The following is a 23608-nucleotide window of genomic DNA, read 5'->3' as shown; positions in this document are numbered from 1 at the left end:
GAACTCCATACCTGTCAGGTGGGAAGCCCACAGACTGGAAAGTAGCTGTATCACAGAGACTCACCTAATGAGGAGTGAGAATTCCGGGCCCCATGTCAGGCCACCAAGCCTGAGGATACGGCATTGGGAAAAAGAGCCCCCAGCGTACCTGGCATTGATGACCATGGGGCTTATGCACTAGAGATCCACAGGACTGGGGGAAGTGGAGATCCTATTGTTGAAGGGGGCACACAGACTTTCATGTGCACTATGTCCAGGGCAAAGCAGAGGCTCCATAGGAATCTGGGTTGGACCTGACTGCACTTCTTGGAGGATCTTGTGGGAAAATAAGGGCTGACGGTGGCTCAATGTGGGGGAAGGGCATTGCAGGCAAAGGTCTTAAGAATACTCATCAGCATGTATTCCTCTAGAGGTGGCCATTTTGGGAAAATCTGGCCCCAGCCATTAGTACTGAGAAGCCCCAGGCCAAACAATAATCCAGGTGGGATCACAGGCCCAGCCATCAGTAAACAAGATGCCTAAAGACCCCAAGTCACACCAGAGGGATAGGAATCAGCCCGACCTACCAGTGGGCAGGCACCAGTCCCAATCATCTGGAAGCCTACAGCAAGCCCCCATACCAACTTTAGCCACAAGGGGGGGGCAGACATCAGAAGTAAGAAAGGCTACAACTCTATTGTCTGCAAAAAGGACACCACACCAAAAACCTATAAAAATGAAAAGTTATCTATAACTCAGATAAGGAAAGAAGAAAAAACCCAGAAAAACAGCTAAGTGATCTGGAGATTATCAGCCTCCAGGAAAAAGACTTTAGACTGATGATGCTGAAGATGATGCAAGACATTGGAAATAAACTGGAGGCAAAGATGGATAATTTACAGCAAACATTGAGTAAAGAAATACAAGATTTAAAACTTAAGCAAGCATAGATGCAAAACACAATAACTGAAATAAGAAATTCATTAGAAGCAACCAACAGCAGAATAGAGGAAGCAGAGAAATGAACAAGCAAGGTGGAGGACAGACTAGTAGGAATTACTGATGTGGAACACAAAAGAGAAAAAAAAGATTGAAAGGAAATGAAGAAAGTCTCAGAGAACTCTGGGACAACGTTAAATGCACCAATATCCATATTATAAGGGTGCCAGAAGGAGAAGAGAGAGAGAAAAGGGGACAGAAAAAATGTTTGACTAGATAATAGATGAAAACATCCCTAACATGGGAAAGGAACCACTCACTCAAATCCAGGAAGCACAATGAGTACCAATATAAAATAAACCCAAGGAGGAACACCCCAAGACACATATTAATCGAACTGACCAAAATTAAAGACAAAGAGAAAATCTTGAAAGCAGTTAGGGAAAAGAAACAAATAGCATACAAGGGAACCCCCATAAGGTTATCAGCAGATATTTCCACAGAAAACCTGCAGACTAGAAGGGAGTGGCATGATATACTTAATATGATGAAGAAAAAAAAAAAAACCTCCAACGAGATTACTTTATCCAGCAAGGCTCTCATTTAGATTTTAATGAGAAATCAAAAGCTTTACAGATAAGCAAAAGCTAAGAGAATTCGGCAACACTAAACCAGCTTTACAACAAATACTAAGGGAACTTCTCTAGGCAGAAAAGAAAACGCCACAACTAGAAACCAAAATACCGCAAATGACAAGGCTCACCAGTAAAGGCATATATACAATAAAGCTAGGAAAGCATCCATGCAAAAATATGCTACCAAAAGAAGAAATCATGAGAAGAGGAGGGTACAAATGCAGGACACTAGAGATGCACTTGCAATTAAGAGACAACTTGAAACAATCATATATATATATATATATATATATATATATATACACACACAGACACACACACACAATATAAACACACACATATGTGTGTGTGTGTGTGTGTATATATATATATATATATATATATATATATATATATAGAGAGAGAGAGAGAGAGAGAGAGAGAGAGAGACTCCCATAGCAAAACTTCAGGGTAACTGCAAACCAAAAATCTATGATTGATACAAAAACAAATAAGAAAAATCAACTTAAATACAACACTAAAGATAGTCATAAACCCACAAGAGGAGAGAATAAGAGAAGAAGGGAAGAAAAAAGAGCAACAAAAAACAAATTCAAAACAGTTAATAAAATGGCAATAAGAAGATACACATCAATAATTACCTTAAATGTAAATGACTAAATGCCCCAAAAAAAGACATAGACTGGCTGAATGGATACAAAAACAACACTCATGTATATGCTGCCTTCAGGAGACCCACTTCACTACTAGGGACACATACAAATTGAATGTCAGAGGATGGAAGAAAATATTCCATGAAAAGGGATTCAAAAGAAAGCTGGAGTATCAATTTTCGTATCAGACAAAATAGACGTTAAAATAAAGAATATTAAAAGAGAAATAGAAGGACATTACATAATGATCAAAGGATCAACCCAAGAAGATGATATAACGATGGTAAATATATATGTACCCAACACAGGATCACCTCAGTATACAAGGCAACTGCTAACAACCTTAAAAGGAGAAATTGACTATAACACAATAATAGCAGGGGACTTTAACACCCCACTTAGAGCAATGGACATATCTAGACAGAAAATCAACAAGGAAACAAAGGCCCTGAATGAAGCATTAGACCAGATGGATTTAAGAGATATTTAGAGGACATTCAAAAGCAGCAGGATACACATTTTTCTCAAGTGCATTTCTAGGATTGATCACATTCTGGGCCACAAATCAAGCCTCAATAACGTTAAAAAAATTGAAATCATATCACGCATCTTTTCTGACTAAAATGCTGTATGACTGAAAATCAACAAGAAAAAAAAACACCAAAAACACAAACACGTGGAGACCAAACAACATGCTACTAAACAACAAATGGAGTGATGAAGAACTCAAAGAGGAAATTAAAAGGTATCAGAAGCAAATGACAACAAATCTACAACACTCCAAAACCTATAGGATGCAGCAAAATCAGTTCAAAGAGGGAAGTTTATAGCAACACAAGCCTACCTCAGGAAACAAGAAAAAGCTCAAATAACCTAACTTTCATGTAATGCTGCTAGAGAGAGAAGAACAGACAAGACCTAAAATTTACAGAAGGAAAGTAATCATAATGATCAGAGCCAAAATTAATAAAATAGAAATGAAGAAAACCAGGGGATTAAGATGGCAGAATAGAAGGACTGGAACTCAACTTCTCTCCTAAAAAAAACAACATTCACAACTAAAGACTGAGCACTCTTCACCAAAATGGACTGAAAACCTTAAAAAAGATACCCTACTCCAGAAGAAAAAGAGGAGGCAACATCCACAGGTAGGAGGGGTGATTTCGTGATATAAACAACCCCATACATCCTGGGTGGGAAGCTCCACAGACTGCAAACTTCCTGGTTCACAGAGACTCACCTACAGGAGTGAGAGTTCTGAGCCCCACATCAAACTCTCACATGCTGGGATCTGTCACAAGGAGAAAGAGCCCCTGGAGCATCTGGCATTGAAGGCCAGTGGGGCTTGTGCGCAAGACCTCCACAGGACTGGGGAAAACAGAGACTCCATTCTTAAAAGGCACGCACAGACTTTCACGTGCACTGAGTCCCAGGGCAAAGAAAAGTCTCCAAGGGAATCTGGGTGAAACCTGACCACAGTTCTTAAAGGACATCCTGGGAAAACAGGGGTGAATGTGGCTTGTTGTGAGGGAAGGGCATTGAAGGCAAAGCTCTCGGGAATATTCAGCAGCCATGACTTTCTCTGGAGGTGGTCATTTTGGGAAAGTCTGGCCCCACCCGTCAGCCAGCTGCAGAGAAGCCCCAGGGCAAACAACAATCCAGGTGGGATCATAGCCCTGCCCCTCAGTAAACAGGCTCCCTAAACACCCCTCAGGCACACAGCAGCCCCTAATCCCATCCAGAGACTAAGCCCCACCCACCAGAGGGATTAGAATCGGCTCCATCTACCAGGGGGCAGGCATCAGCCCCTCCCATCAGGAAGCCTCCAGCAAGCCCCCATACCGACGTCAGCCACAAGGGGGGCAGACACCTGAAGGAAGAGAGGCTACAGCTCTATTATCTATAAAAAGGTCACCACACCAAAAACCTATAAAAATGAAAAGACAGAGGACTATAACTCAGATGAGGGAGAAAGGAAAAACCCCAGAAAATCAGCTAAGCAATGAGGAGATTCTCAGCCTCCAGGAAAAAGACTTTAGACTTTCGATGCTAAAGATGATGCAAGACATTGGAAATAAACTGGAGGCAAAGATGGATAACTTACAGGAAACACTGACCAAAGAGGCACAAGATATAAAACTCAAACAAGAAGAGATGCAAAATACAATAACTGAAATAAAAAATGCACTAGAAGCAGCTAACAGCAGAATACAGGAGGCAGAAGAACAAATAAGTGAGGTGGAGGACAGACTAGAAGAAATTATGGATGCAGAACAGAAAAGAGAAAAAAGATTGAAAACAAATGAAGAGAGTCTCAGGGAACTCTGGGACAATGTTAAGTGCACCAACATCCGTAGTATAGGGGTGCCAGAAGGAGAAGAGAGAGAGAAGGAGACAGAAAAAATATTCCAAGAGATAATAGCCAAAAATTTCCCTAACATGGGGAAGGAACCACTCACTCAAATCCAGGAAGGGCAACAAGTACCATATAAAATAAACCCAAGGAGGAATACCCAGAGACACATACTAATCAAACTGACCAAAATTAAAGACAAAGAAAACATCTTGAAAGCAGCTAGGGAAAAGAAACAAGTAGCATACAAGGGAACCCCGATAAGGTTATCAGTAGATTTTTCAACAGAAACTCTGCAGGCCAGAAGGGTGTGGCATGATATACTCAACGTGATGAAAGGAAAAAACCTCCAACCAAGATTACTTTACCCAGCAAGGCTCTCATTCAGATTTGAAGGAGAAATTAAAACCTCCACAGATAAGCAAAAGCTGAGATAATTCAGCAACACTAAACCAGCCTTACAACAAATACTACAGGAACTTCTTTAGGCAGAAAAGAACACGATAAGAAGGAAAGGAAAAAGAGCCGCAAAAACAAATCCAAAGTAATTAATAAAATGGCAATAAGAACAAACATATCAATAATTACCTTAAATGTGAATGGACTAAATGCCCCAACCAAAAGACATAGACTGGCTGAATGGATACAAAAACAAGGCCCATATATATGCTGTCTTCAGGAGATCCACTTCACTTCTAGGGACACATGCAAATTGAAAGTGAGAGAATGGAAGAAAATATTTCATGCAAACGGGGATCAAAAGGAAGCTGGAGTAGCAATACTCATATCAGACAAAATAGACTTTAAAATGAATAATATTTTAAGGGACAAAGAAGGACATTACATAATGATCAAAGGATCAATCCAAGAAGATGACATAAAAATTTTAAATATCTATGCACCCAACACAGGTTCACAAAAATATATACGGCAACTGCTAACAACCTTAAAAGGACAAATTGACAATAACACAATCATAGTGGGGGACTTTAATACACCACTTACAGCAATGGACAGATCAACCAGACAGAGAATCAATAAGGAAACGCAGGCCCTGAATGAAGCATTAAACCAGATGGACTTAATAGATATTTATAGGACATTTCACCCAAAAGCAACAGAATACACATTCTTCTCCAGTGCACATGGAACATTCTCTAAGATTGATCATATCCTGGGCTACAAATCCAACCTTGGTAACTTTAAGGAAATTGAAATCATATCAAGCATCTTTTCCAACCACAACGCTATACAACTGGAAATCAACAACAAGAAGAAAACTGCAAAAAACGCAAACACGTGGAGATGAAGCAACATGCTACTAAACAACCAATGGATCACTGAGGAAATCAAAGAGGAAATTAAAAAATACCTAGCAGCAAATGACAACGAAGATACGACACTCCAAAACCTATGGGATGCAGCCAAAGCCGTTCTAAGAGGAAAGTTTATAGCAATACAAGCCCACCTCAGGAAACAAGAAAAAGCCCAAATAAACAAGCTAACTTTACATCTAAAGCAGCTTGACAGAGAACCGACAAGACCTAAAGTTAGTAGAAGGAAAGAAATCATAAAGATCAGAGCAGAAATCAATGAAATAGAAACAAAGAAAACCATAGATAAGATCAATGAAATGAAGAGCTGGTTCTTTGAAAAGATCAACAAAATGGATAATGCCCTAGCCAGAGTTATCAAGCAAAAAAGAGAGAGGACTCAAATCCATAAAATTAGAAATGAAAAAGGAGAAGTAACAACAGACATCACAGAAATACAAAGGATCCTAAGAGACTACTATATGCAACTATATGCCAATAAAATGCAAAACCTAGAAGAAATGGACAAATTCTTAGAAAAGTACAATCTTCCAAGACTAAACCAAGATGAAATAGAAAAGACGAATGGACCCATCACAAGAAGTGGAATGGAAACTATGATTAAAAAACTTCCAACCAACAAAAGTCCAGGACCAGATGGCTTCACAGGCGAATTCTATCAAACATTTAAAGAAGAGCTAACACCTCTCCTTCTGAAACTATTTCAAAAAATTGCAGAAGAAGGGATACTCCCAAACTCATTCTATGAGGCCACCATCACCCTGGTACCAAAACCAGACAAAGACTCCACAAAAAAACAAAACTGCAGGCCAATTTCACTGATGAACACAGATGCAAGTCAGAAAGAGAAAGAGAGCATATGATATCATTTTTATGTTGAGTCTAATATATGGCACAAATGATCTATCTACAAAACAGAAACAGATCATAGACATGAAGGACAGGTTGTGTTTGCCAGTGGGGATGGAGAGGAAGTGGGATGGATTAGGAGTCTGGGGTTAATAGATGTAAACTATTGCAATTGGTGTGATAGGCCATGAGATCCCTGCTGTATAGCACAGGGAACTATATCCATTCATTTGTAATGGAACAGGATGGTATAATGTGAAAAAAGAAATGTATATATTTGTATAACTGGGTCATTTTGCTGCACAGCAGAATTGGGCAGAAGATTTTAAACCAAACATAATTTTTAAAAAGCAAGAGAACTTAGGGAAACCATCCCATATAGTCTTGCATCAAAAACAATAAGTGCTTGGGCTGTAGGATGACACCCTGTGAAATCAGATAGTTATGGTCATTATACAACTACAGATGTGATAAATTCATTTGAGTAATAATTTAAAAAAAAAAAATTTAAAAAATACCTAGGAATAAACCTACCTAAAGAAACGAAAGACTTGTGCTCTGAAAACTATAATACCCTGATGAAAGAAATCAAAGAAGAAAGAAAGAGATGGAAGAATATACCATGCTCTTGGATTGGAAGAATCAATATAGTCAAAACGACAATACTATATAAGGCAATCTACAGATTCAATGCAATCCCTATCAAGACATTCTTTACGGTACTAGAACTAAATATTTTAAATTTTTTATGGAAACACAGAAGACTTTGAATTGCCAAAGCAATATTGAAAAGAAAATACGGAACTGGAGGAATAAGGTCCCTGGTTTCAGACTCTACTACAAAGCTACAGTCATCAAAACAGTATGGTACTGGCACATAAACAGAAATTTTCATCAATGGAGCAGCATAGAATGCCCAGAAATAAACCCAAGCACCTATGATCAACTAATATATATATCAAAGGAGGCAAGAACATATGGTGGAGGAATGATAGTCTTTTCAATAAATGGTGCTGGGAAAACTGGACAACCACATTTAAGAGAATGAAATTAGGACATTTTCTAACACTATACACAAACATAAATTCAAAATAGATTAAAGACCTAAATGTAAGTCCAGATAGTATAAATCTCCTGGAGAAAAACATAGGCAGAACACTCTTTGACATAAATCCACAGCAACATTTTATTTGACCCACCTTCTTGAATAAAGACAGTAAAGACACATATAAACCAATGGGACCTAATCAAATTCAAAAGCTTCTGCACAGCAAAGGAAACTATAAAAACGTGAAAAGACAACCTACAGGATGTGAGAAAATTTTTGCCTATGAATCAACCAACAAAGGTTTAATCTCCAAAATATACAAACAGCTCATATAACTCACCACCAAAAAAAAAAAAAAACAAACAAACAACCCATCAACGAATGGGCAGAAGAGCTAAACAGACATTTCTCCAAAGAAGATATACATGTGGCCAGCAGGCACATGAAAAAAATTCTCAACATCACTCATTATCAGAGAAATGCAAATCAAAACAATGACGTGCCACCTCACACTAGTTAGAGTGGTTGTCATTAATAAGTGCACAAACAACAAATACTGGAGAGGATGAGGAGAAAAGGGAATCCTCCTATAAGGTTGGTATGAATGAAAACTGGTAAAACCACTAGGGAAAACAGTATGGAAATACCACAGGAAACTAAATATAGAACTACCTATGACCCAGCAATCCCACTCCTGGGCATATATCTGGACAAACTTTCATTGAAAAAAATGCATGCACACTTATGTTTATCACATCACTATTCACAATAGCCAAGTCATGGAAACAACATAAATGCCCATCAACAGATGATTTTATTAAGAAGTTGTGGTACATATATAAAATGGAATAAGACTCGGCCATAAAAATGACAAAATAATGCCTTTTGCAACAACATAGATGGAACTAGAGACTCTCATACTGAGTGAAGTATGTCAGAAAGAGAAAGATACACGATATGATATCACTTATATGTGGAATCTAAAGTATGGCACAAAAGATTTATCTACAAAACAGAAACAGATCATGGACATGGAGGACAGATTTGTGTTTGCCAGTGGGGAGGGGAAGGAAGTGGGATGGACTGGGAGTCTGGGGTTAGTAAATGAAACTATCACATTTGGAGTGGATAAGCAATGAGATCCTACTGTATAGCACAAGGAACTATATCCAATCAATTGTGATAGAACAAGATGGTGGATAATGTGAAAAATATAATGTATATGTACATGTATAATGGGGTCACTTTGCTATACAGTAGAATTTGGAGAACATTGTAAATCAACCATAATGTATTTTTTAAATTTTTTAAATAAAAAAATAAAAGAACAAATGAAGGAAACTTTTAACTTCACAGTTGAGGAACTGAATGAACACTGAATGAATTGATTACCTCAGTCAGGTAATCTAAGTTAGCTTCAACAGTGACAACTCTTGTTGATAGTATATACCCTTGATATCATGTGATGAGAATAGAAATTTACCTTAAGTTCTTGCTATAAAAACCTCATAACCCCAGATCTAATTATGAGAAAATCATGAGACAAACCACAATTGTGAGACATTCTACAAAATAGCTGACAAATAATCCTCAAAACTTTTAAGGTCATAAAACTAAGGAATGTCTAAGAAGTTGTCATATACAAGAGGAGTCTAAGGCAAGTAAATGTGGAATCTTAGATGGAATTCTGACAGAGAAGAGACAAAACAGTAGTAAAAACTCAGAAAATTTGAATAAAGTATAAATTTGGTAAGTAACATATCAATATTCTTTTATTAATATATGTAATATATTGATATAAAATGTTAACTATAGGCAAAATTGGATATAAGGTGCATGAGAACACTCTGTATGTTCTTTAGAATGTTCTTTAAACCTAAAACTCTTCTAAAATAAATATTTTTTAAAACATAATTATATTTTAATACATGACCAAAAAATACAAAACTCTATAGTAAACTGATGGCAAAAATACATGGTATTTTCATTTGCAAGGAACTTATTTTAAAAATACTTCATTAGTTGAAAATGTGGTATTCTATGAACTGCTTTCAACCAAATCAAAGGAAGTCCTTAAGTAGTCCCACAGATATATTGTTTAAAAAGTAATTTTTGTGAATGATTACTAAGTGTTTTTTGTCATGTAAATTAGAATTTAGAGAATTGAGTGGTAGTGTTTATCAAAATTCCTTTTAGTCCATCTACTCATTCATGTGAAGAAATATTCTCTGCACTTATATTTATACAAATGAGAAATAGAAGTGGTATTGGTTCTGAATTCTGTTTCATTCTAGTAGTAGGTAATATTCATTAATGAACCTATGAACTAACTGTGTGGGGGAAAAGAAGTACAGACTGCAGTGAGATGAATTTCCACTGAATTTTTACCTTTTTGTTTAATGATATATACTTATAATACATTTATGCCATTATAAGCATTTGTATACTACCAATAATTTTAATTCAATCTAGAACAAAAGTTTAAATTATTGCTTTATGATCACTAGGCAATTTTTAAATATTTTAACTTAAATGTGCATATATATATATATATATTTCTGTTGCAAAGCAATATATGAGTGAAAGAATATTTATGAATAAAAATATGTGACTTTGGTGTAAAATTTTGTCATGAATGTAGGATATATAAATATAAATTTATAAATATAATTTTATATACAAAATTTCCATTCAAGTTCAAAAAATTATTTTAAATTTCCAATAGTTAAAAAAATGTGTGAATTTATTTTTTTAAATGGATGATAGCAGATATCAAATAGGTATGGTATTTTTATTTCATTGGATCAATTTAAAAGTGTTATGTAACTATCACATTCAAAAATCTCAGCAGTAACAATACAAAGGAAGTTACATCCTTTGCAACTAAATACACTTGTAATGAAAACATTTCAATATTACCATAAAAAATATCAGTGGGTACATTAGTATTTCAGAATACTCCTTGTGGGTACATGAGATTAAATTATAGAAGCCCACAATTTTAAGATGTTGATTTACATAAGACCAATATATTCTAGCTTATTTTCATTTGTAGATATACACCATCCCTACATCTCATTTCCTCAAAGAATATGTGGAGATTTACAAAATAAATCATATCACAATGCATCATCCTAAATATTGATGCAATTTAGAGAAACATAGTTAATAAGCTCTGCTAGTATTTTATAGTTCCCAGAACTAGGTCTTCTTTTCATACTGAGAAAAGAAAAAACACATTAACTGAGGCTCCTTAGGAGATATTCTATCCCAGTTTTGTTTGGCCAAAGCGTAGTCCATCCACCAGCAGCATAGGCATTACCTGGGATATTTAGAAGTACAGAATCTCAGGCACTACTTCAAATCTACTTAATCAGGCTCTTCATTTTAATAATACCTCCAGATGATTCATACACACATTAAATTTTGAATTCTAGGAGAGCTCAGACTGTATAATCTAGAGTCTAGGACTAAGGCATTAAGAAATTAATATAACTTAGGAAAAGAGACTACAGTTCAGCTCCAAGGGGAGCCAATTATTTAAAAATATTTTGAATCTATTTCAACAAGCAATGTAAACTACTTTAGATAATTACTTATTTTGTGATTATTTTTAGAATTATTTCAGCCAGAATCTCAATATAGGCAATCATTGTACAAGAATATATTTTAGGAGTTCCCGTCCTGGCTCAGGGGTTAGCAAACCCAACTAGCATCCATGAAGATGTGGGTTCGATCCCTGGCCTCACTCAGTGGGTTAAGGATCTGGCATTGCCATGAGCTGTGGTATAGGTCACAGCTGAGCCTCGGATCCCGTGTTGCTGTAGCTCTGGCATAGGCCAGCGGCTACAGCTCTGATTGGACCCCTAGCCTGGGAACCTCCAGATGCCACAAGTGTGGCCCTAAAAAGACAAAAAGACCAAAAAAAAAAGGAATATATTTTAATCAAAAATCCTGATACAAGTAGTTATTATCACATCAGCTAGATGAACATTTTTAATAACCATTTAAACTCATTACTCTTGCATACCTGTCAATTCATAACTTATGATTTTAAATAATTTGCTTTGCAATTAACAAGCAAAATAAAATGACCTCAGAATATGATCACTGGAGGAAATTACAAAGATCTTATCTAGGGACAAAGTAACACTTAAAAGGATTTTCCAATAACTTTGAAATACAAAAGAAGAATAAGAAACCTTTCTATTTCTTTGAAATTCTATCTGTGTAGTCCTCAATCTCTTTCACCTTTTGCTGCTGACTTGTAGGATGGCTAGAGTCAGTGGCACTCCTAACAGTTGATTGGATATACTAACAACATTTTCTTATAGGTTCTTGAGACCACAGCCAAAACCTGTTGAAATGGATCCATGGGTCCAAGCCCTGTGGGGATCCTCCTCTGGCTGAGATTGTGATGCTGTCTATTGATCTCAAATATCCTCAGGAATTCCTTCAACGTCTAAGGATACAGGAGGTTCACTTTTGCCTGTTGCCAAATACTTCTGAGTTTGTCTGGGAAAGTGGTTTTACTGGGCGAAAGCTTATCTCCCAAAGTAGGTGAATGCCCCTACCTCCATACAATACCCTGTAGAACTGATTTTTTTTCTCTACTGCAGAATCCAGAAGCCCTGAGCTCAACTATGAAATGTCCCAAGAATTGGGGTTTGATTACACAAAGCTTACCATCCCAAACTCTTGCCCATGGTAGATTGAATTATTTATACTCCTAAGAATGATCTGTAATGCTTAGATATTTTACTAAAGTCCTTCCTTATCTGCTGAGAAGTCATAAATCAAAGGCAATTCTGTTGCCTCCATAGAAACCAAGAGATAACTTACAATTGAGGTGGAGGGGAGGCTTTAACACATTGAGACTCCCACCCTGAGTAATTCCAACAATGGAAGTTAGGTATAAATGTGTTTGGCAAGGCATTAGAGCATTAGTGTAGGATTTAAATAAATTGGTTCTTTAAAAGAGGGTAAGATCCACCGCAGATGTATAATGCCTAGGAAAGGGGTAGATGTTGAATTGGAGGGAAAATTGCTCAAGGCTTATTGCCAAGGTCATAACCTGTACTAGTCTGCTTGGGCTGCCATAACAAAATACCATAGGCCAGGTGGCTTAAATAGCAGGAATATATTTCTCACAATTTTAGAGACTGGAAGTCTAAGATAAAGGTGCAAACCGATTCAATTACTGGTGAGAGCACTCTTTCTCGCTTGCAGAAGGCCATCTTCTTGCTATGTCTTTACATGGTAGAGACAGAGCACTTGTGTCTCTTCCACTTCTCATATGAACACTAATCTTATCATGTGATCCTCATCCATATGACCTCATCTAACCCATATTTTCCCCTAGAAGCCCCATCTCCAAATATCCACATTGGGAGTTAGGACCTTAACATATACATTTTGGAGTGACACAATCCAGTCCATAACACAATCCATTTCCCAAGCCACATTGGGATTGTTCAATGTGAGTTAGGATCTATGAAGAGATAATGTATATAGCCAGAATAATGGGGTCAATTTGCCCAGGTTTTTTCACACATTGCAGTTAAAGAATCTTCATCAGAAACACTCAATCTTTTCCTCACGCTTAAAATTAGAGATATATGTAGAACACAGCTCTAGAATGTCCCTCTCTTAAGGGCTCTGTGACTTCTAGCTATTGAGTCATTCACCCCAACAAAAGCTGGGGTATTAGTTGTCTATGTAGTGTCTGCCATATACAAAAATAAAAGGACACTGATGCTATCTTGGATAGTACTTTCCTGTCATAGATTCATGGTGAGAAGTAGCTTTGTAAGAAACTGAACACCTGATAAGAAAAACCACAACCACGCATAAACTGGCTACTTATTCTTTCAATGGAACTTCTGAACAGACTGCACAATTATAACATCCAGGCCAGTAATCCCAGCTTGAGTCAGTCTGTAGATGGACAATTCTATCAGATGTCAGTCATGGTGAGAAGCTGTCCTTATTCTCCAGTGTAGAAACCAAAGAAAGTGAGGAACTCAATATGGTATGACAATGGAAGTTGGAGCATCAAAAAATTTTTTCCTTTCTTAAAGATCCCTGCAACTGTGTGGTCAAAAATCTTGGATTTTAAAGGAGAGTGCTGGTCCGGTGACCAAATACTGTAAATGTGGGATGGTTCTTGCTTTGTTCCAGACTGAGTTTGTACCACAGCTCCATGCAATGCTGTTATACATGTTCAGATCAAGGAACTTAACTGGAATTTCTTAATAGATGTATGGTGAAGTTGATACATGGAAAATGAAGAAAGTGAAGACAGTTTTGTGATTCTCTGGGTAAATCTGAGGTGTAATGACTTTTGAAGGACAAGACATCTGAAACTTGTGGGCAAGGGGATTTCAAAGACAAATGGCAGGATTTGGGGAGTCAGTTTGAAAAAGGAATAAATAAGGCCAAGACAAAATAGGGCATAGCATTTAAGAAATATATCTAGGTTTTTCTTTGGAAAGGTTCACTTGTGCCATATATTACATTCCAGATATAAGTGATGTCATATCATATTTGTCTTTCTTTTCCTGACTTACTTCATTTAGTATGAGAGTCTCTAGTTCCATCCATGTTGCTGCAAATGGCATTATTTCGTTCTTTTTTATGGCTGTGTAGTATTCCATTGTGCATATATACCACATCTTCCTAGTCCAATCACCAGTCATTGGACATTTAGGTTACCATGCTATACAGTAGAAAATTGACAAAACACTGTAAACCGGCTATAATGAAAAAAAATCATTTTATGTATATATATATATATATATATATATATATATATATATATGAAGTATACCTAGCCTTAAAATCTTTGTAGTTTAGAGAAAGCACAAGGGGGCTAAGTAAAAACAGTTGGGAAAGGTAGACACCCAGTGGTCAGTTTTGAAGAGACCATTCATACACTGTAATTTCTAGCTGTCATGGCACTAGGAGCAATACTTCTAAACATTTCTTATTAAGGACTAAGACAGCATCAAAATCCTTCCTATAGTTATCCAATGGGCCTATTATCAAGTTCTTCCTGCATCAACTTTAATTCCCAAGAAGATGCATAGGTCAGGACTTGTTATTTATTCCAGATTCCCTTGAAGACTGTGATCCTCAACAAAAAGAGGTCAGAAAGCTGTGTTTTAGGAGAGGATACTTGTTTTAGTTTCTAAGCACAAAGTGAGTTTGATGCCTTTAAACATTTAACATACTACTCTAATCCTACTGGTTACCCTTGTGGAGTCAGATAATTTAAAGTAATGATATGAGGGGATAACTCTAAAAGAGGCTGCTCTGATTCTCTGTGAAAGACTTCCATAAGTGAAATTCAAGGACAGGAGATGTCATAGGGAACGATGTAAATATACCAATGAGTTGAAAGAATTTAAAAATAAAAATTTTAAAAGTGGGTAAATTGTTTGTATGTAATCAAAGAAATAATAACATACATGCAATTAGTTGGTGGTCACATATCTAAGACTAATATCAGAGAAAAACAAACGTTAGAAGAATAATAACTTTTAGATTGTCTTTCAAAATAATAATCTGGAATTGCTGCAGACATTATTGATTATGCAATCAGTATCCACTTCAATTATCCTCGATTGTGTAGGGCCTATGCAATTTTGGCAGGATTGAGCCCAATCCCAAATATGCAAGTGGCACTTGATTAACATAAGCCAATTATTCAAACAAATTCACTTTGTTAATGTGATTGTTTTTGAAATAAGTATATAAAATTAACCTAAAACAAGTGGACATTGTCTTTTGTCATAGTACAAGGGCAGGCAAATGACTTATGAAGTTCCCAAAGTAAAGCAAAATTTCAATCGAAAATTGTTATAAAGAGGTTCTTTCTGTCACTGTATGTGAATAGGATAGGATATACCTCTCAAAGTTGCTGACAGCCATATTACAACTTAAGCTTCAAAATGAAACTGACATCAGAGAGAAAATAGAATGAACAAAACTAGGTTTTTACAGCACTGAATATATTCATTTATTAGGGCTGTCATAAAGAAGTACAAGAGATTCAGTGGCTTAAACAATACAAACTTATTTTCTCACAGTTCTGGAGGCTGTGGGTACAAAATCAAGATGTTGGCAGGGTTGATCATTTTCTGAGGCCTCTCTACTTGGCTTGTAGATGGTTATTTTCTCCCTCTGTCTTCACAGAGTCTTTCTTCTATGTATGTTTGTGTTCTAACCTACTCTTGTTATAAGGACATAAATTATATTATGTTAAAGCCTACCCATGCAACCCCATTTCAATATAAATAAGACCTTAAAGATCCTACTTGAAAATATATTCACATTCTGAGGTATTCGGGGCTAAAACTTCAGCATATGAATTTGGAGGGGAAATGATTCAACCGTCAACCCTGAGCACTTAGATTAACCCCCTCTTATACCTATAAGATTATTCAAATAATTATCCAGTAAATTAATTTTATTTTATTGAAAAAAATTTTGTTATTGCCCCAATACAATTTTTTCTCTACTGTACAGCAGGGTGACCCACTTACATATACATGTATACATTCTTTTTTCTCCCATGATCATGCTCCACCATAAGTGATTAGACATAGTTCTCAGTGAATCAGAGATTGCTTTCCTCTAGCATGTAACGAAAACATCCTACTGATATAAAACCATAATATTGATATTTAAATATTTATGAGATATTGTGGAAAAACAAATAAAAATGGTACAAAGGAGAGTCAAAATAAATGCCACTTTATGCAATATTAAATGAAGTTTGTTACAAATTGCAATCATATTCAAAAATAAACCTCTAAGCTTATAATAAGCCACTATTACCCCAAGTTGAAAAGATGCTTCCACTTGCTTTGGAGAAATTCATATTATATGTATGTCTGTGAAGCTATATCAAAAAATACGTTATGTTATTGAATAGAGGAGTATATTTAGGATTATGTATCTGTGCATGTGAATATCAGAAATATATATAATTTATTTATGCAATACATATATTTGTGTATGAATATGAAGAATTTCTGTACGGACATATGCTGTGTGTGAATATACGAGTATGGGAAAAACGTGAAGAATGTATGAAAAATGAAAACACACTAGCAAGGAAGCCGAGGGGTGGAGATAGTTTAAGACAGTAGGGGTGGGAAGGACATGCAGAGGAAAGGACCAACTATAGATCTGAATTTTGGAAAGGGGAGGGGCAGCCAAGGAGTGGCTCCAAGGCAAAGGAAGCCGGCAGCATAGTATTTAGCAGGAAGGGAAGGCCTCCGCAATAACAGGAAACTAAGAGCAGAGTCCTAAACGGAAAGAGGGAGGAGACTGCTGCAGCAGTAGCTACTGGTGGGAGCCTAATGTGGCAGAGGGGCTGCCGACACCTACGCGGAGGCTGAGGGCCCCCAAAAGGAGTGCTGGAGGTACCACCGCCAACCTCCTCGCCTACCCCTCTGCCCTCCTGACGCGATCCTCGCCTACGGGGGGTCTTCCCCTCCCAGCACTTGCAAGCTGCCGGCTCATCGCCTGCCAATCCTCCTTGGACACAGGCTCACCGCAAAAGAAGCTGCGAGGTGTCCGATTTGGGCACTTGAGGCCCTAGATCCGGGGCGGTGGACGCCAGGCAAGGCAAGGCAAGGCCATTGGTGGGCGCCTGGATGGAGAAGGGGGATGGGATGGACTCCTGCAGGAGAAAGGGGGCGGGGGCAGGCGCCGCCGGGTGAGACTGAGGTGGAGGAGGAGGGAAGGGGGGAGTGAGAAGGGCAATAGGAAAGGAGGGTAGCTTTAGGAGCCAGACAAGACCTTGAAGGTGAGCGCGGGGAGAAGAGGGCTCTGGGTGGCAAGAAAGCGACTGGGGGTAGACAGGGGGCGTGTGAGTAGCCTACTGGGGAGTTCAGAGCAGGAGGACGGTGTGAGTGAATGCGTGCATGCGTGCGGGTCAGGGCGGTGGGGGGATAGGCGCTTTGCAGGGTATTTTTAAAGTGGGCTTCAGTGGCGGGTGGTGGAGGCTGGGGTCTCTGAACCAGGAGGTAGCCCGCCCCCTTCTGCAGAGTTCCTAACCCCAGCAGGCACCACTGCTGCTGCTGTCCTTCCCGGCAGCCTAGAGGAACCAAGGAGGGAGAGCACTTTCGGGCACACAGCCAGGATTTCCAGCATTGCTGCCAGGCTCATGGGGAAAATATATAGGCACTGGCGCAGGGTGCATGGAGATGTCGCTGTTGGGAGACCTTCACCCTACCTTAAGGCATGTTGAATGTTCCCTTCTTATCTTCTCTCCTCCTGTTGCAGACATGAAAACCGTCAACTCACAGGAGGCCGAAGGGCAACAAACCAGGGCAGTTGCAGGACGGGCCACTGGGTGTGCAAACATGACGAAGAAAAAAGCCTCCCAAAAGAAGCAGAGAGGCAGACCTTCGTCCCAGCCCCGCAGGAACATCGTGGGCTGCAGAATTTCACACGGGTGGAAGGAAGGCGATGAGCCCATCACCCAGTGGAAAGGAACCGTTCTGGATCAGGTGCCTATAAATCCTTCTCTTTATCTGGTGAAATATGATGGAATTGACTGTGTCTATGGACTGGAACTTCACAGAGATGAAAGAGTTTTGTCTCTTAAAATTCTTTCCGACAGGGTGGCATCATCTCAAGTCAGTGATGCAAACCTTGCAAATACCATAATTGGTAAAGCTGTGGAACATATGTTTGAGGGTGAGCATGGTTCTAAGGATGAATGGAGAGGAATGGTCTTAGCCCAAGCACCTATCATGAAAGCCTGGTTTTATATTACCTATGAGAAAGATCCTGTCTTGTACATGTACCAGCTTCTAGATGATTATAAAGAAGGAGACCTCCGTATCATGCCAGAGTCCAGTGAGTCTCCTCCAGCAGAGAGGGAGCCAGGAGGAGTTGTAGATGGCCTGATAGGTAAACATGTGGAGTATACCAAAGAAGATGGCTCCAAACGGATCGGCATGGTCATTCACCAAGTGGAAGCCAAACCTTCTGTGTATTTCATCAAGTTTGATGATGATTTCCATATCTATGTCTATGATTTGGTGAAAAAGTCCTAACTGTTAGGGTAAACTTTGCCACATTTGTGGAAACAAGTGTGTACTTTGTAGACATGCAAAATAATGTTACTTTTCAGTGTATCGAAAGCTTAAGGGTCCCTGTTAATTCGACATCTTTGCCAGCATAACTATTGTTTTGTTCTGAAAAATACAAATTTGTGTGGACATGACATGCTGTGTGTAAGGAATTTATCATGTTGAAAAGATTGGGTGTGTTTGGTGGATGGGACATGAAAGGAAGGAACAGCTGTAAATTCAGGCTGCGAATAAAGTTCAGCCAGTACCATAATCAGTCATCTAAAAATGAAATAGGACTTAGCTGGTCTGGTCTAGGGAGGTGGGGTGGGGGAGAGAAAGAACCAGAGATGGGCTGTGGGGGAAGGGAGAAGGGGAGGTGGCTGCTTAGGAGGAGGTGGGGAGGGGGCAGAAATAGAAAGGCTCCTAAGGGGGAAGGATGACCTAAAAGACAAGGAGGCCCCCCCACCCCCGACCTGGAGGGGATGAAGAATAACAGAGGAAAGTGAGATCCTGGGGCTTAGAGGAAAACAGACAGAATAAATTGGGTAGAGAAGGACACAAAGAAGCTTAGAAGAGGTCCAGAGTAAGGGAGAGAAAGATGAAGTTGGCAGGGACCTGGAGAGAGGCTAAAAGGATATTCAAATGGTGGCCTATGAGTGAGTGAGGAGCCAGAAGGGGAAGGACACAGAGGAAGAAGGAATTCTAAGAAAAAAGACTGACAGAGAGAGTGAGAATACAGAAAAAAAAAAAATATATGGAGAGTGGGGTCCAGGAGAGATGGGAAGACCTAGGAAAAAGTAGGATTCCTGGCAGTATCCAAATTGCCCCCTCTGGCTTTGTGCCCAAAGGATGTGACAATAGTCAAAGAAACCAGATGGACTGGAGGTTCCCTAGAGGGACATTCTGACAGGAATGTCCCATGAGTTAAGCAGAAGTCAATTTTATACCTAAAAGGCTTTTATTATTTCAAGAAGTTCATGCCACACCTGCTGAGCAGAACCCCCGCCTCAGCCTAAACACACTAACATGGTGTTCCATACGCAGGGAGCTGTGGGTAGCTTCCTCATATTTTCCAGAGGACCCACTTCTCTCAGAACTTAAAAGATGTGCCACCTTGCATTTGGAAAGCATTTTATCCAGAAAAATGGAAACTTTCTAAACCCAGGTACAGCAGTCCCCTCACTGTTTTTCCTCCTCCTGGGCTATACCTTGCCTCCTTATGGAAGAGGTTCATCAGAGGATTGAGCCTAATGTTTCTCTCCAGGGCATGGGGAATACTTGACTGTCCATACTTCTCTCAGCAGCTGCCTGAAACCACAGGTGGCTCCACCCAGTGCTTCACCAAACCGAAGGGCTGCCGCCCTCAGAGGCCCTATTCTGGCTATACCCCGACAAAGCCAATGGCTACTGACCCTTCATAGGTACTTCCTGACCAGTCTTGCCTGCCTCAAGCACATGAGGAGCTGTGATCGAAGTTTGTGCAGTTCTATTTCCAGGTGAGATAAATGGCATGGGCAGTTGGGCTAGGAGTATAACTAACTCCTTTGACTGTGTAGTGCCACATAGGTGATTGGTAGGGGGGAAGGTGTGGTGCTCCCATCCCCAGTAAACTCCCTCAGAGATACTGTGTCCCAACACATGGGTCTCTGTCCTTCTCTTCCTCTTCTTCTTGCCTTTCCCCAGTCTGTCTGTGGAAGTTCCTTTCAAAACCCTCTCTCTGGTTTTCCCATTTCCTACTTCGCTAAAATATACCCCTGCCCTCAAAGAAACAGTTTTGATGACTCCCCACTGCCCAGGCTCCCTTAACTCCATGCATAGCAGGGAGAGGGGGAGACAGGAAGCTTCCAGGAGTTGAAAGAAGGTGGTAATTCAGGTTCATTCTCTCCATCCAACATGACCTGGAGCTCTTTGTCTCAAGAATTACACAAGGCAAGCCCACTTCACCATAGCAGGGATAAGTTTTCTTTCATACATCATATAATTTAGCCTAGCAAACACCTGCTGGCCAGTCATGGGCCAATTTCAGCCCACTGTCCTATTATGTTTCTGCCATTTCCCATTTTAAAATTAGCTACTTAGACATTTGGGGGACTTCACATGGCAAAAATCCACATTTCTGGCTCACCTGAAAAACAAAAACAAAAACAAACACAGAAACAAAAATCCAAGGATTAAGGCCCACATTCCGACAAGGATACAAGCAGCTGGCTCTGAGGAAGGGCTCAGCCCATTTTAGACTCAGAATGCTCTCTCAAGTTGGCCACACCCCCAGCTGGCCTGCTTCATTCTAATAAAATGCCCAGTTGTCCCCTGGAGGTATTTGCATTCCTAGCTTTGGGTCTAGACCCAGAGGAAACTGCCTAACCCCCCTTTGGCTCACTTTGACCCCATTTGCTTTTAAATCTATTTGCTTTATCTCCATCTTACCAATACTTACTTCAGGTGGGCTCTCTGCCAGGCAGTCTTCTAGGAACTGGTACTTAGGATATGGTAATAAACAAAAGAAACAAATAAAATAATACTACCATCATGGGACTTTCATTTTAGTGTGGGAGACAGACGATAGTCAAGATACAATAAGTAAAATATAAAGTATTTTCAAAGTGTTAAGTGTTAGGAAGGAAAAAATAAAGCAAAGAATGAGGGATTGAAATTCCAGGGAGGAGGCTGATGTTGGATAGGACAGATTGTGAAATCAAAGAGGGCCTCACTGAGAGCATGGTTTTTGAGTAAAGACTTGAAGGCAATGAGAGAAGTGGCCTTGTGGCTGTCTGTGCTAGGAGGGACAGCAATTGCTGAGGTTCCAAGGCAGGAGTAGCCCTAGCATGTTCAAGGAACACTGAGGATACCAGCATGCCTGGAGCTGAGTGAGAAATATAGAGGATACTCAGGAAGTGAGTTCAGAGAGGTGATGGGGATCTGATAGAAACAGGTAGCTTAAAGCCTTGGAGGGCCTAGAATGGAATTTACCTTTTACACTGTGTGTAATAGGGAGCCATTTGAGAATTTTCAACTGAGGCACAACATGATTTATCTCCTATTTTAACAGGATCACTCTGAAAACTCTGGAGAGTAGTCTCTAATGGGTTCAAGGATGGAAAAAGGGAGATCAATTCGTGCCTATTCCAGTAATCCAGGTAACAGATATAATGGTTTAAAGCAGTCTGGCAGCAGTCGGTGTGATATGATTTGTTCTAATTCTGGTTATATTTTGTAGTATGTGCTGCCTGATTTGCCCTTATGCATGATAACTGATGGGGTCAAGGACAACACTAGGTTTCCTAATAACCTTGAGCCGCACAATTTCCCAAGGGAAAATACAGATGAATTATTTGGGCTCTTCATACCTTAAATTGGGTATATAATGCTGATAACTTAAGAATGAGATATTCTTCAAAAAAACTTTTTATACATTTCTACTCTTGCTCACCTTCTTGAAAAGTTCTCTAGTCCTTCTTTTGGAACCAGATTAAAACTAAAATTTGTTGTCATGATAATGGGCATCAGGTACCCCCAACAGAGTTTGTCATGGATTTAAATCAGTGCAGAATTTAGCATTATTGGCTCTTTAAAAGCAGGCAAGTTTTGTATAGGTCTTGAACTTTTACCCTCTCTTGGTAAAGAATAGATGCCTATACTAATATACAATTGTTTTATGTATATTGCTTAGGTTACCTTTCATCCCCTTCCCCAAGCCCAAAATGATATTGTCCTTTCTGAGTTAAAATGGAGGTGGTAAGATATTAATAATTAATTATTAGTGATGGGATCACATAATCAGTCTTGGAAAGGAATTTTGTCAGAATCTCTCAACCCTTCCCCCTAGGTCATTACTGGAGATAATTGCAAAGTGACACTTTGGAATGCCAAAAGTTTCCACTCATGTCTTAGAGATGACAATCTATCCTCTAATGACCCAGATCCTGTATGTATCTTAGAGAACTAATACCAGCTCCTGGCATACCTATAATGGTTATTCCTCCCCTTCCAGATTGAAATTGTGTCACTGCTCAAAATAATATTTTGGTTGAGGTTTCAAAGGACTAATAAATAAAAACCTTTTTCTCCTGCAGGTTTGTAACCATTTGAGAGACAGGCACAATAATGACACAAATGGAGGTCAAAATATCTTCTTTATAATTGATAAAAGCTGGATTAGAGAACATACCTAGCTTGAGGCCACGACTACTTCCTTACACCCCACCCAGTCACAGATCTGAGAGAAGCAGATAGCTTAGAGCCTTGGAGGGCCTAGATAGGAATTTTGTTTTTACACTGTGTTTATGACTGCAGGTCTTCCTGATAGGGACAGGTTTCCCTGGCCGACAAACTTACTCTGTGTTTGAAAATAAATTAGATTATACCTAAAAGAAATAAAGACAAGAAACAAACAAACAGAAAAATAAAATAAAATAAAGACAAGAAACAACTCGGAGAATTCTTACATGTTCAACCTCATAAACTCACCAATTAAAGAAGTCATTGGGAGATATGAAGTCAGTGGAATGAGGGTCCTATTTAACAAGTACTGTACATAGTAGTTGGTAGGAAAAATGAAATGAAATCTCTTCTTTTTAAATAATTTTTATTTTCTTTAAAAAACTAATATTTTATTTTATTGAGGTATATAATTGGCATATAATATTATTTAGTTTCAGGTGTGCAATATAATGGTTTGATTTTGTATATTTGCAAAAATATTACAGTAAGCATCATTAATATCCA

General features: G+C 38.8%; 1 protein-coding gene across 3 annotated transcripts; it reads left to right on the top strand.

Annotated features, from left to right (window-relative positions):
• Nucleotides 1-17047: 17047 nt before the first annotated feature.
• Nucleotides 17048-19183, top strand: LOC125118336 (spindlin-2). Of its 3 annotated transcripts, none has more exons than XM_047764674.1 (2): nucleotides 17048-17426; nucleotides 18087-19182. In XM_047764674.1, exon 2 carries the CDS (start codon nucleotides 18089-18091, stop codon nucleotides 18863-18865), a length of 777 nt encoding a protein of 258 aa, XP_047620630.1. In that variant the 5' UTR covers nucleotides 17048-17426; nucleotides 18087-18088; the 3' UTR covers nucleotides 18866-19182. The 3 variants fall into 3 exon arrangements, with proteins under 3 accessions (XP_047620630.1, XP_047620629.1, XP_047620631.1); XM_047764673.1 differs by having other exon boundaries at nucleotides 17048-17431; nucleotides 18087-19181; XM_047764675.1 differs by lacking the exon at nucleotides 17048-17426 and adding an exon at nucleotides 17548-17607 and having other exon boundaries at nucleotides 18087-19183.
• Nucleotides 19184-23608: the final 4425 nt, after the last annotated feature.

The sequence above is a fragment of the Phacochoerus africanus genome, chromosome X, assembly GCF_016906955.1.
Source record: "Phacochoerus africanus isolate WHEZ1 chromosome X, ROS_Pafr_v1, whole genome shotgun sequence".
In the NCBI taxonomy this organism is placed as follows: domain Eukaryota; kingdom Metazoa; phylum Chordata; class Mammalia; order Artiodactyla; family Suidae; genus Phacochoerus; species Phacochoerus africanus.
Note: the sequence above shows the minus strand (reverse complement) of the source record. Positions and strands in the feature narration are given on the sequence as shown.